This window comes from Rhinopithecus roxellana, chromosome 7, assembly GCF_007565055.1.
Source record: "Rhinopithecus roxellana isolate Shanxi Qingling chromosome 7, ASM756505v1, whole genome shotgun sequence".
NCBI lineage: Eukaryota > Metazoa > Chordata > Mammalia > Primates > Cercopithecidae > Rhinopithecus > Rhinopithecus roxellana.
The window spans coordinates 102825744-102840890 of NC_044555.1; the positions used below are offsets into that span (position 1 = coordinate 102825744).

General features: G+C 38.0%; 1 protein-coding gene across 3 annotated transcripts in view; it reads right to left on the reverse strand.

The window, feature by feature from the left end:
* Positions 1–1438: 1438 nt before the first annotated feature.
* The window catches only part of PLS3 (plastin 3), a 90476-nt gene continuing 76767 nt past the window's right edge, over positions 1439–15147 (reverse strand). For all 3 annotated transcript variants that reach the window (XM_010355962.2, XM_010355963.2, XM_010355964.2), the window contains 9 exons: positions 13716–13858; positions 10786–10881; positions 8137–8332; positions 6545–6623; positions 5186–5300; positions 4837–4970; positions 4012–4135; positions 3668–3792; positions 1439–2683 (listed from right to left, as the gene is read on the reverse strand). In XM_010355962.2, the coding sequence (XP_010354264.1) occupies positions 2551–2683; positions 3668–3792; positions 4012–4135; positions 4837–4970; positions 5186–5300; positions 6545–6623; positions 8137–8332; positions 10786–10881; positions 13716–13858 (1145 nt within the window). In that variant the 3' untranslated portion in view covers positions 1439–2550. The remainder of the gene's footprint in view (positions 2684–3667; positions 3793–4011; positions 4136–4836; positions 4971–5185; positions 5301–6544; positions 6624–8136; positions 8333–10785; positions 10882–13715; positions 13859–15147) is intronic.

Genomic DNA, 15147 nt, shown 5'->3' on the forward strand with positions numbered 1-15147 from the left:
CCTGTGTTGCCCAAGCTGGTCTCTAACTCCTGACCTCAAGCAATCCTCCCACTTCAGCCTCCCAAAGTGCTGAGGTTACAGGTATGTGGGGAAGAGATGGGGGATTCACCATGTTGGTAGAGATAGGGATTCACCATGTTGCCCAGGCTGATCTTGAGCTCCTGAGCTCAGGCAATCCACCCTGCCTCAGCCTTCCAAATTGCTGGGATTACAGTTATGAGCCACCGCACCCGGCAGAATTCTTAATGTATTGCTAATTTTGGTCCATATTCTTACTTGTTGCAATTAGTTTTTGGAGGAAAAAAAATCATGTGTCAGGCCCACTGCTTTATATGAACACTTAACTACCCCATCATACACTCCTACAGGCTGTGGGCCCTGTACAGTGAACCACACAAGAAATCAACTTCTTTTTTGAAGAAAGGGCCACATGGAATATATCTTTCCTATCTTGTTAAAGAGGCACTTCAAGGCGTTAGGGCTTATAGAGAAGAACCTTTGTACTTTGACGAAGATGAACGTGAATGAGTATGGCAGGTTCAAGGCATAAGACAGGTCTTAAGATGTAATTTTCCTTACTTTATCAGTTACCCTAGTATGTTTGCAGATTTGTCTTTTTTTCACTCATAAATTCTATTTTTATATTAAAAGAATCTATAATCTGAGACTGAACTCACTTTTTTAGTTATCTATATTTTGATCTTTTTTATTATACATATATATTTGCAAAAGTAGAGTTGTCAAATGTATCCCTTTTTTATTTTATGTCTTTGGAATTCAGGTGATATTTAAAAAGGTCTTTCCATCTCTCAGATTTTAAATGCAAAATATTATATAGTATCACTATGTAACCAAATCCTCAGTAGACTACACCTTATATTACTCATTCACACAAAGGCTTAAAAGGGCACTGATTGTCAACAAGAGATGATTTTGCCACCCAGGAGACATTTGGTTATCTCTGGAGACAATTTTGGTCAACATGACTGGGTATGTGCTGACATCTAGTGGGTAGAGGCCAGTAATACTGCTAAACCTCCTACAATGCAGAGGGTAGCCCCTTCCCCCGACCCCAACGAAGAATTATCCAGCCAAAAATGTCATATATGGATGAAGTTGCGAAGATCTCCCATGAACCATTTCTCCTCTGTGACTGTTCAGATCCCCACTGTTTCAGGATATGTATATCACAGAACATTGAAAAGACTGAAGGAGTTGGAAAAGAAAAAAAAAGCAGGAACTGGATAAAGAAATTTTGGTAAATTGGAGAAAACCCTTTTACTTCATTTGTAGTGTCCTTAATTCAGTACCTATAATTCCGCTCCCAAAACTCAAATTTAACAAACACCATTTTATAGAATACATCAGAAAAACGAAAAGAAAAAATCCTGACAAACATTGTCATACTTCCTAAGAGACAAAAGCATGAAGAAACTGATTATTATGTAAATGCTTTTATTTGAATTACTACATTGCTACCAGATTACATCACTTTTCAGAGTTAAGAGTAACATAATACCTTGGAAACTATAGCAAACAGCTTGACAAAGCAAGAGTACATTAATTCCTACATATATATGTTTATTTTTAGTGACCACAGTTCTTTGTTTTAGGTGTAAAATTAAAAAATATATTGTACACTTAGCATACTCAGCCTACTAAATCCCGTCTAAGTTCTGAGCACATTCTCTCCTCAAAAGTATCATATTCAACAGCATTTTAAATTTAGAGAGAGAGTCTGATGATACAGGCTTTAAAACAAATAAGCATGTATTGAACCAAGTGATTTAAGACAAAATATTTCAATTGTTTACAGCTTGGGTATGAGAGGGAAGATGCAAATTTAAGGTACATTTTTCTTCTAGCTACGATATATGTTTTACTTACTTGAAGACCCCTTAAAAAAAGTAGCAAAATCAGCAGTCTTGTTTAATGTAATCAAAATATTCTTAAATGTACAAAAAAGGATCCTGTAGAAAGAATACTGTAAAAAGATACTGATCTTAAGAATAAAAGAATAAGAAAAGCTTCTATTACATTCTGCACAGCCAGTTACTTCGGCAGATTTTCAGTACTACAAAGATAAGCAAAGGATACTCATATCCAAATACCCTCTGATCATAGTTCTCGAATAAGAACTAGCATACTGGATGGAAAGCAAAATTACTGTCTAATAATATTCATATCCCATCATCTAAGCGAGTCCCAAGAGAGGGACATTCTAAGAGGGCAAAAGATAACAGAGCGAGAAATAACATACAGCAATGGGAAATGTCAAGGGCAGCATTCTAGGAAGAGAGAGTAAAATGTTTTGGCTATGAGCACATTTCAGGCGTGCCTGACAAATCCAACTCTGACTATGGGAAAGAGGAGTTGTTTTTATTAAACCCTTTCCCCTGAGGGCTCTCATGATGAGCTAGTCCTGTTAATCAAAATGAAAAGTCCTTTGAATGGCCAAGAGTTCCTTAAGCCATAAGCACTTCACCTGGAAATAGCTGACCTGCGAATCATGCACCTGGGAGCAAGGCTGTTTTATTCAGATTGGTTATTTTACACTCTCTTCATTCCCCTGCCCATCAAACATGCAAACACAGTCATGACCATCTTGGGCTTTACTTCCACAAGGTCTTCAGGGAGAGCATATACTCTGGCTCCAATCCTTCTAGCCATTGACACTGCATACCTATTTTAGGGGGAAAAAAAATTAGGATGAAATTCTTGTTAGTTAAGGACACCACGTAAGACATCTATTTCCTCATATATAATTATTATGCTGGGATGCAAAAATTCCATATTGATAGTTCCAATTAGAACAGTTTTGTTTTTTGTTTTCTTTTGATTTTGGTTTTGATTTCACTTTGAAGTTATAGTAGGTTTTTAAGCTCTATTATTTGGGGCCAATAATATTTATTCACTCTTTTTCTCCAATGTGAGGTGAGAATTAAGCTTGAAGCACCAACTTTATATAAATATATATAAATTATTATATAATATTAAATTATTTATATATATAAATTATTTATATATTATAAATAATTTATATATTAAATTATTATATATATATAAATAATTTATATATATATAAAGTAAAATATTATAATATTTATATATATATAAATTATTTATATATATATAAATAATTTATATATATATATAAATAATTACCTAGGCTGTCTATACAATCCATGTTAATATTCTCATTGCACACTCATGTGATCTTAGAGATATGAGGTGGAAAATCATGCTAAATGCAAAACCCAAGTTGTTAGGCAGATGCAATGAATACTTCCAAATATTCATGAGAGGGTAGACAGTCTACATGGCACATGGACAGAGTGGCTGGACCAAAAACTAGAAAAGGTAGACAAAGGAAGGGACAGAAGAACTGAGATGTTCTACATTATTTCTGTAATCCACTGAAGCAACAACTGACTAAGCACCTAGTAGGCCAAGTACAAGGCTAGGCTTTTATAATTTTTTAAAATTTAATCTTCATAAAATCTCTAAGGTAAGTATTATTGCCCCCAGTTTACTGATGAGGAATTTGAGGCTGCAAGAGGTTTCTCCCAAGGTGACACCACTCTTACATGGCAGAACCTGAATTAGAATTCAGATCTGTCCAGCTGCAAAGCTGTGTTCTTTTCATGCTATTGGCAGTCTCCCTTACTTGGCATTATTGTGCTTGTCATCTTCTGTTAGATTGCCACTCTTCACAAGGTCATAGTTTATACAGCCTGGCTGGATGGCATCAATTAAATCCACAACTGCCAAACTGGAGCTGATCGTCTTGTCCTAGTGTGAAAGGAGAACAAATCTGAGAATTTTGATACATGCAAATTAACATGTGCTTACTTATATCAAGTGTCCAAAACAAAACCCAGTGAATTCATAAAGAATCGTGCCATTAGTCCAACAATAATTCTCACTCACAAAGAAGCCAAAGGTTGCCTTCCCAAATGATAGATGTTATCTCGCAAACATAATATTTAATAGTCAAATATGGATTCTGACCTTAAAACTCTGAATGGAAGTTGATTTTCCAGCTTCACTCAACGTTCTGTTCACCCAGTTCACAATGATGTCATCATTGGCTTTCTGACCATCTCCAAGATCTTCCAGGACATTGAGGGTGTATCTAAAAGAAGCAGCAGAAGAAAACGTCACAATCTACTTTATGAGGAAAAATGCAAACATCAGAAAGATGCTTTATCTTCCACTTTTTATATTCCTTACATTTCAAGGACTAAAGATTTCATGGAAAGAGATTCACACTATGTGAAAAAAATATTTTAAGCAGTAGTGGCTTGCTACTATTCTACCCTTTGTAGTGGTGACAGAGGAGCAGATTGACAGTGCTTTAATGAGCAGGTCCAACAGCCTACTGCAGGCACATTTTGTACTATTCCAATAGTGGTAATGGCATAAAATAAGCTGTGCTTTGGATGGTGCCTAGTCATAATGAATGCTTTTCAGCATTATGGTGATCTTCATCAGCATTACAGAGAGAGATCTTTATTTTCAAATGAGCACGAGGATGTTCATAATTTTGTTCTGACAATTTTTTAATTCACTGACACAAAATGAGGTCAAAATCTATGTGTCAGGCTTCCTATGTTTTAAAAAAGGGACTAGCCATAGTTCTGCTGCCTAATTTGCAAGGAAGCCTCTCCCACTTAACATCCAACATATATTCATTAATTAAACTCATTTTGGAGTATAAATACAACATATTTCAAAAGTGTAGTCATTGACATGTTCACTTATTAAACACAGTAAGGACTAAATCACAGACCTGTGTGACAGTAAAGACTAAACAGCTAAAGTTGTGTACTATACCTTCTCATCAGCTGCCAGACTAAAGCTAAAGTCAGGGTTTGGTTCCCATCATTCAGGTCTTGCCCTCCAATGCCAACCAGGGAGAATTTAGCAGGATGCTTCCCTAATTCAACAGCATAGTTGCAGTTTTCTAGCTGCAAAGGCACAAGAGTAAATGGTTAAAGACTTCCATTTGTTTAATCTGCATACATGTGTGTGTGTCTTGTATAATGCTAGGTATCAGCACACAAAAACAAATAAGACACAGTTTTTGCACTCAAGAAGCTCAGCGTCAAGAGTTTTAGAAACAAAGGAATGAATCGAGAATAAAAATACTCTAACAAAGATACACAGCAACTTAATTATCTACCTTTTTCATGTTGGCTCCCAGTTTCGGGTATGGAGGTTTATTAACCTTACTCCAGTCAACGGGAACTTTAATTCGTTCATATAACTGTAAGATTACCAGGGCATCTTGCAGGTCACTAATGATTTAAAAATAATGTAATCAGTGTTTTCAGGAAGCTGGGACTTGACTTTCCTTAAAAACAACAACACTACATTATCAAACAAGATACATAAAACCATAAATAATACATAAGACTCATATTTTCTATCAATCTGTGCTGAAAATAGAGCTAAGACCATCCAATTCATTTATAAGTATTTATTGAGAGCTTACTGTGAGCAAGGCACTGTTCTAGAGGCTGGGCCCACAGGACGAAAATCCCTGTCCTTGCATTAGAGTCAGAGAGATAGACAATAAACAAGTACATGGATAAACAAACAATACAGGGGTGTTGTTTGTCTTGTTGACAATAAACAATTTTACGGGTATATGTAAGTGCTATGAAGAAAAAAAGAACTAGGGTTACGTGTTACAGAGTAGCAGGTGGTAGTCAGGAAATCTTTGAATCAGTGACTGGAATACAGTAAGGGTATAAGCCATTATATGCGAGCAAAGAACGTTCCAGGCTGAGAGAAGAGTGAGCCAAAGTCCCTGAGTTGTTGTGGATGGTCTACTTAAAGGATTCCCTGGTCTCTGTTTCTTTCTTTTTTACCTTTCTTTTTTTTTTTCCCCTCTTAGAAATAGGATCTCACTTTGTTGCCCAGGCTGCAGTACAGTGGCACAACCATAGCTCACTGAAGCCTCAAACTCCTGGGCTCAAGTAATCAGCCTCAGCCTCCCAAACGGCTGTTTCAAAATATAAAGTATTGGGAGGCCGAGACGGGCGGATCACGAGGTCAGGAGATCGAGACCATCCTGGCGAACACGGTGAAACCCCATCTCTACTAAAAGTACAAAAACTAGCCGGACGAGGTGGCGGGCGCCTGTAGTCCCAGCTACTTGGGAGGCTGAGGCAGGAGAATGGCGTAAACCCGGGAGGCGGAGCTTGCAGTGAGCTGAGATCCGGCCACTGCACTCCAGCCTGGGCGACAGAGCGAGACTCCGCCTCAAAAAAAAAAAAAAATATATATATATATATATAATATTTGCTCCCTAGGGTACTATAAAGATATGTATATATTCTATCACTTACAGTTAATGATCATGTAAATAAATAATTAAAGCTTTTGTGTATTGGGAAAATGATGGAAATCACCACTCGACATTTTCCAATATAAATAATAGCTACAAATTAATATCTAGAAAATCTTTAGAGCTGTCATTATTTAACATCCATTCATGACATTCATAACTGTTTACAATAGCAGTAGGCAGGCTTACGCATAGAGATGGTTTACATGGGGATTGACACCAAGAGAGTTCATCCAGTTACGGAAGGTTCTTTCTTCACGAGTTTCTCCTGTTAAGAATATTCACAAAATTTGCTGATTCATTAAACACTTTATGTATGTGCATACAGTGCCAATCCACATATTAGATTATTTTCTCTCTCTATTCAGATCTAGAAGTTTTCAATAACACGAGTTTCCAAGCATTCTCCTAAGTACATACATTCTCTCTAGATACAGGCTTATTTTTCAAATTTGAACTTATTTTAAAATTAAAGAATACAACCTTATTCTAAGCAGTTAAGCAATTTAGAGGTTTATGAACTTTTTATAGTCTCCTCAAATCTTTCTCCAATATTTCCTCAAATCTGCATCCCTCAAAGTAACTGATGTTATCAGTTTAGTTACTGGTTTTATAGAAATATCGGTGAACACTCAATGAATTACTATTTGCTTTATTTATTTATTTATTTATTTATTTATTTATTTATTTATTTATGAGATGGAGGTTTGCTCTTATTGCCCAAGCTGGAGTGCAATGGCGCGATCTCAGCTCACTACAACCTCTGCCTCCCAGGTTCAAGTGATTCCCCTGCTTCAGCCCCCCAAGTATCTGAGATTACAGGCGCGCACCACAACGCCCGGCTAATTTTTTGTATTTTTAGTGGAAACGGGGTTTCACCATGTTAGCCAGGCTGGTCTCGAACTCCTGACCTTAGGTGATCTGGCTGCCTTGGCCTCCCCAAGTGCTGGGATTACAGGCGTGAGCCACCATGCCCGGCCGCATTTCTTAATTTTTATAGACTATACTTCATGCATATATAATCTGGAAAAGGTAAACTCTGCCTTTCCAAAACTTAAAAAATTAGTATATATTATCATTTGTTTTTTGAGGAGGTAAGGGTGAAAGGAGTTGGGGTTAGTTCCAGTTACACTGACTGTGGATGAACGAAACATAAATATATACTAAATTTACAGGTCAAACTGAATGCATATGTGCACTTTTTTCCTGATGAGAGGATTAAAAAGTGGTCTAACCCTAAAGATTAAAACTAAATACTGATTTACTAAGTGGCTTTACATTAAGTGATTTGACTACTTTTTTTTTTCTTCTTTTTTTTTGAGACAGAGTCTTACTCTGTTGCCCAGGCTGGAGTGCAATAGCATGATCTCGGCTCACTGTAACCTCCGTCTCCCAGGTTCAAGTGATTCTCCTGCCTCAGCCTCCCGAGTAGCTGGGATTACAGGCATGTGCCACCATGCCCAACTAATTTTTTAATTTTTAGTAGAGACAGGGTTTCACCATGTTGGCCAGGCTGGTCTCAAACTACTGACCTCAGGTGATCTGCCCGCCTCGGCCTCCCAAAGTGCTGGGATTACACGTGTGAGCCACCGCACACGGCCTTGACTACTTTACTTAAAACGTTCACTTGTATCGTCCTTTTCTGCCAGTTTTTACTCAGCACTGGCATCTGCTTCTTGCAGATATAAAAAAACTTATTAAGTCTAGATTGTAAAATCATATGGCCTATGTATTTCTACTCTATAGTCCCACATATTCGAATTTGAGAAGTTTTTAGTTACCTTCTAATAGAGTCCAGTCAATATCCTGGTTCTCTGGCTTAGTTAGTGCTGGGTATTTATTAAACAGGTTAGCCACGAAAGCTAAGTTGAGTTTGGGGTTTCCACTGACAACATCTGCAGGGGTAACAAACTGTCTGCAACCTAATTTATCTGCTTGTTGAAGCATACTCTCAGCTCTCTTCAAATCATCTGTTTCCTGTTGAAACAAAATAGGAAGACTTTGTCAAAGGCCATACTAAAAATGTAGAAAATGTCCCCACAATCATAGTCTGGGTATACAGTTCTACTTTCTTTTAGTCAACATATGGTACTTATTATAAAATTGTTTTGAATGCAAAAAAAAAAAAAAAAAAAAAGTTAGCCCTGTTAGAGATGCAGTACTTTTAATATACACTAGATGGCGCCAGATCACATAGCAAACTACAGAGTACATTAAATTGCATTAAATTGCATTAAAAAAGAAGTTATGCAAAACCTTGGGGGAAACTTCCAGATTTTGTTTGAAAATCTGTAGAGAAAAAATATACATGCACCATCTTCACTTTCTCCAGTTCCACTTTTCCTTTTTTCCTTCTCAATAGGAAAACAGCTTCAATTCTCCTTTTAAGCCATCTCAAGTTAAATATTCAGATAGTTTCAGTAGAATTATGTTAAAATTCTTTTTCAAATGTACTTATCTACAATGAATCTCTACTAATTATTAAATGTGAAAGGGTATTAACTGTAGTCCTACTTAAGTCCCATTTAGAAAATAGTGTTCATTTTCTGTAAATTGTGGGTTCATTCTCCTCAACTTGGCTTATTTTATTTTGCTGATTTACTACTTTCTGCTTTGGAGTTTCTCCTTTTCTCTATTGGCTCTCAGCTGAACTTCACTGAGGCTTCTGGGTACTGTGCATTAGGTCAATGAGCTTCATGGCAGAGTCGACTCCTTGGAACCCAGGAACCTCTGGGGCTGTGTTATGCAGCAGAAGGAACTGGAAAGGAGGGCACTGTTGGAGAGCCAGCTAGAGAGAGAGGAAGTTGTGCTGAGCTGTGGAAGTCGGCTCCTCTGGCTGAGGGAGAAGATAGATACCTTCATTCAGTTCATGTTCAAATCCCAAGGGAAATGCTTGTGAACTGTTGCTTGAATTGAAGAGAAGCAGAGAATCTATTTTTACTGATTTCTTTTGAGCATAGGGAGAATGGTGGAAGGCAAGACCAAGGATTAATCTCAGGGAACTGAAGGATTAAAAAAGTTAGGACAAAGGGAAGGGATTTTTTCCATTACAAAGATCAAGAGAAAAAAGTTAAACTGAAACTGAAAAAAGGTAAAACTGTTCAGAGTTAACATTAGGCCTTGGTTGGACGTGGTGGCTCACGCCTGTAATCCCAGTACTTAGGGAGGCCGAGGCAGGAGGATTAATTGAGCCCAAGAGTTTGAAACTAGCCTGGCCAACATGGCGAAACCTCGATTCTTGGAAAAAAAAAAAAAAAAAAAAAAAAAAGGCCCTAAAGAAGGTGTAAAGCGGGAAAAGGTGAAGGACACTGAAAACCATGAGAATAGCATGAGCAAAGGCACCTGGGTGGTGCTGGGAAGGAAGGTTGGGGTGGGGAATACAGACTTTTAGGGAAATAACACTGGCTAGATTTTAGAGCAAGATTTGTAGGGTGAGTGCCAAGCAGAACATTTCAGACTGAATTCTAGAGTCAACAGAAGAATCCTTGTCGGATTCTGAAAAGGGAAGAGACAAAAGAGTGTTTTAAGATCAATCGGATTGACTAGAGAAGGGATATATCAGAATCAGTTAGTATACTGATGCCATTTACCCTGGTATCAGATCACATGGCTAGCCATCCCAGACAGCTCCCTTCTTGGACAAGACGACCCCTCATTCCTACCAAGAGTGACCTGAGCTGAAGAGTTTTGCATTTAACATACAGACAGAAATATAAGCACACAAGTCAGTTACAAATTCAGTTCTGGTAAGGGCAGCATAAAAATGGTTTAGCCAATGTAATCCACTCCATCCTATGGCATAATAGGACAGATACATGGATTTTGTTAATTAGGAGCATGCATTCCATATCTAATGGGTACAAAAACCACAGATTCCTAGAAACTTGGGACTAAATAGTCCAGTCTAACTCCTTACTTTATGGAAGAACAAAGTGAAATCCAATTTTAAGAAGGAACTTGCCCAAGGTCACTAAACAAATGAGTGACATAACCAGGGAACATGGTCTCTGAGATTGATTCCCTAAATTAGATTTCATAGATTGGGAGTTTGTAAAACATAATCACATTACTCTCAACACAGGAATATGAATATATGTATATATGAATATACAGTCACTAAATCTATTACTGTGGTTGTAATCCAAATACTTGGAAAAGGTTAGCTTCTAGTTGCTCATTTCCCCATACTTGTTTTGAATATTTTATGCCATTCACATAAATCAATACCACAACAACGATGGAATTCACTAACAATCAAAATAAATAAAAGCTAGTTTTCTGGCCTCTGAATTACATGTACAGTAATACATTTTAAAATAATGCTTAAAATTGCCAACTCCACTTCATACAATTATAAAAATTATTGTATTTATAAGAAATTGACAATAATTTTGGAAGATTGTAGAATTCAAAAGAGCACTTATACTTACGTTGAAACCTGACATGTTAATATCTATCCGTGGTTCACCTTCCTTTTGTCCTTTTGGTGCGATTTGATTGAGAAGATGGAAATAGGCTTTGGAATCCTACAAAGAATTGAAAATGTCAGTGAGATCACAGTGACAAGGAATGAATGTATCCTATTGTCCCATGTTTGGAAGCCTATTTGCATTGGAATTTTGAGAATATATGGCACAAATCTCTCTGCCTTCTAATTTAACAGGTGTCTTCCCCAGAAAAGTCCATCTATCTGGCCTTATATCTGTCTTGCATATGGATGAACTGGATTTTGACATGACTTCACAATTATTAAAGTCATCGATACAATAATGCTAATAAACATATAACCAGTTCTGTACCTTCACTGAATTACTGAAGTCAATAAGCTTGATAGACAAAACAAGCATTTAAAAAAGTAGAAGAGCAGAAATCCAGGAAGCATAGAAGAAAGAGAAAATAAACAGGTTATATCATTACAAAGCATAATGAATATACCACACCTGTGAAGAAGAGATTAGCTATGTTATAGATGTATTTAATTGTAAATTTAAATGACAAAAGCGTTAAATGACAAACATTTTGGTTGCTAAAATAACACTGAACCCTCTATGATCTGAATGTACTTAAAAAAACAAACGTCTCTTTTCGTTTTAAACCCCTGGGCTAAATCACTTGAATGCTGTTTTCTTAGAATCCCAACACTGAAAACAATGGGGTTGGCTCACAGTCAACATGAATTCAGGTTGCGTGGACAACTCCACAAAACAGTTTGAAAACCATTGTACTCGCACAAACGCTTATTAAGAGCCTTCACACACATGTCAAGTAAATTCCTGCATCTTTGGAATGCTAGAGGACAGGAATTTGAGTGAAGATTTCTTAATCCTGCCATATGTGAAGACCACCTTCCAGGTACGATATTAATAGTTTCTTGTTACTGGTCCAGACAGGCTATGAAGAAGTGTTTCTCATAGTCTGTGTGCATACTAACACCTGAGGAAGTTGCTCAATATGTGAATTACTGAATCCAATTCCTGAGCTACCAAATATAAATGTCTGGGAGCTGCCCAGAAAGGTGCCTTTTAAATCAGCTACCCAAGTGAGTTTGAAACTTGGTGCCAGAAATGATTCTAAGAATGGGGAAAATCAGGTGATTGAAAGCTATTTCAGAGCAATTCTTAAATAGCCAACTCCGATCCTATCATTCGGGGGGCATAGCATTTACCTCTTAAGGAATAGCGTACTACAGCTGTGAAAGTGCTTTCACTTCCAATTACTTGCTAAAGCTACATAAACAATTTATAATCTAAACCTACGGTCTTGAGAAGAACAAGTAAAGAGCAGACCCAGCAAAATCTGTATTTACTACCCTGAAAAGGGCTTTACAGGTGAAAATTTGAACTTGAATACAGATAAACTCGAAGTTAGTTTTCGCATTACCAAACAATTCTTTCCTTTTTAAAAATATTCATGGCCGGGCGCGGTGGCTCACGCCTGTAATCCCAGCACTTTGGGAGGTCGAGGCTGGTGGGATCACGAGGTCAGGAGATCGAGACCATCCCGGCTAACATGGTGAATCCCCGTCTCTACTAAAAATACAAAAAAAATTAGCCAGTTGTGGTCGCGGGTGCCTGTAGTGCCAGCTACTCAGGAGGTTGAGGCAAGAGAATGGCGTGAACCTGGGAGGCGGAGCTTGCAGTGAGCCAAGATGGCGCCACTGCACTCCAGCCTGGTCGATAGAGCGAGACTCCGTCTCAAAAAACAAACAAACAAACAAAAAAAATCAATCGGACTTGGTGGTGTGGACCTGTAGTCCCAGCTACTTGGGAGGCTGAGGTAGGAAGATTGCTTGAGCCTGGGAGGTCAAGGCTTCAGTGAGCCATGTTAGCACCACTGCACTACAGCCTGGGTGACAAAGTGAGACCCTGTAACAACCACAACAACAACAACAAACCTGGCCAAACATATTGTATAATTACAAGAGAGGGCAGGGTCAGTTGGTCTTATAATTTTGGGGCTATTCTTAATTTTCATGGATGAAATCAGTAGTACAGGCAACTCACTGCTTCCTCTCATCACTGAACAAAATCATGTGATTGCCTATGCACAGTATTGTTTTCACAGCCTTGCTGGTCAGTAACGTCTGATGAAGATCCTTAAGTTTTTTCCCCGTGTACCAACATCTGGATGTCAGACAGAATTGAGGCAGTTAAGGAGAACTCCACACAATGTTTGCTATGGTAATATTGGCCCTCTCTGCATGAGAAGCCAAAGGAAACATGTAATAAATGTCTTCCTCCATTGTTAGTTTTCCCCCACTGCTCATGATAAACAGCGAGTAAAAAAAAAAAAATTCAATTCAATGCAAGCAATATGAGGGTCTTGTATGTGCCACATACTATGTTATAGGTTGGCTTTAGTAGGAGGGCCCTGGAGCAGGGGCTGAGGTAGGATACATAGACATAAATAAGAGCTCATCACTATCCTTGAGGAACTCACAACTAAAGGTAGGATAAAATGACAGGAGAAGCCAAATAAAAATGGTGAAGAGGAAATCGTGAGGCCCTTCCTCTCTCTTCTAGGTGTGTTTACTAACAGGTACACTGAGGCCTGGGAAAGACAGTTAAGAATAGAATAGTCATGTCCTATTCTTTAATACTCCATGTTTAACAATCGGCAGAATATAACAAATTAGCGTTATAATGATAAATTAGCATAATATTTTTACCTTTTTCCACAAAATAAAACATAGGTGCTAATGCTCCTTATCTGGCCCTACTTCTCTTCTAAAATCTACCTTCAGGACCAAGAGGCAACAAGACTTGGTGATACAGTGTTAGGATTTTCCCTCTGTTAAGCTGGGATGAAATCTTCCAGCTATTATATCCCCCCAAAATGTTGTGGTTCTTTGAACAGTTACCTTGATGTCAGCACTAAAGTTGTTAATTTTTTGCCAGCCCGAGTTTTCCAAATGAAAGTTTGCCCATCTAAGCAGAAGCTCTTCTGGAGACAATTTCATAAGTTCCTCCAAAGTCTCACCATCTCGGAGCAAAGCAGCCAAGGCTAGAAGAAAAAAAAAAAAATCCCACAGTCATTATATGACATAATAATGGTCATGCCAAGTTCATTCAGTCTTTTGACACTGTTAAGTAATAGAGGTGCAAAAACTACTATGACATAGCTCCTGGTTTCAAGATACTCATAATCTACTCAAAAAGATAAATATATACTAGATATAATAACATAATACTACAATTTATTCTTTTCTCTGTTATTCTTCACATTCCAAATACCAAATGAGGTTATGGCCTTTAAGCTTAATGGAAGCTTCACATTATGTCATATGTTTGTATAAATTGTTCTTATTTAACACTTCTAAAGTCAAGGATTTGGGGAAAAATGTTTAAAATTTGGGAATCTTTTACTTAGCCTTTTGATTAAAGTCAAAGATTCTGGGAAAGATATTTAATATTTGGGAAACTTTTACTTAACCTGTTGATTAAAGTAGCCTAGAAACACTGTGGTATTTGTATTTAAGTATAATTAATCAATTAACTCTTGAAGGCTCAAGCCTATTTTAACAGGAATGTAATTCAACCTTATATTTTCTTTTTCTTTTCTTTCTTTTGAAAGAGTCTTGGACTACTGACCAGGCTGGAGTGCAGTGACGTGATCTTGGCTCACTGCAACCTCTGCCTCCTGGGTTCAAGTGATTCTACTGCCTCAGCTTCCCGACTAGCTGGGACTACAGGCGCACGCCACCATGCCCAGCTAACTTTTCTATTTTAAATAGAAACGGGATTCCATCATGTTGGCCAGGGTGGTCTCCAACTCCTGGCCTCAAGTGATCCACCCGTCTCGGCCTCCCAAGGTGCTGGGATTACAGGCGTGGTCCAACACACCCGGTTGCAACCTTACATTTTTTTTGTTGTTGTTTTTCCTTTTACTTTCTTTCTTTCTTTCTTTCTTTTTTTTTTTTTTTTTTTTTTTGAGACAGAATCTCGCTCTTTCGCCCAGGCTGGAGTACAATGGCGCAATCTCAGCTCACTGCAACCTCCGCCTCCCGGGTTCAAGCAATTCTCCTGCCTCAGCTTCCCGAGTAGCTAGGACTACAGGTGCGTGCCACCACACCTGGCTAATTTTTTGTATTTTTAGTAGAAACGGGGTTTCACCATGTTAGCCAGGCTGTTCCACTGCACTCCAGCCTGGGTGACAGAGTGAGACCCTGTCTCCAAAAAAGAAGATGGTGCAAAATGGTGGGGCTGAGGGTGGTAATGGGGTAGAAATTGTGTAGGCAGAACAGAAAAAAATAATCAAGTTTGAGGACTTCAGGAAAGCTCCTTAATCTCTCT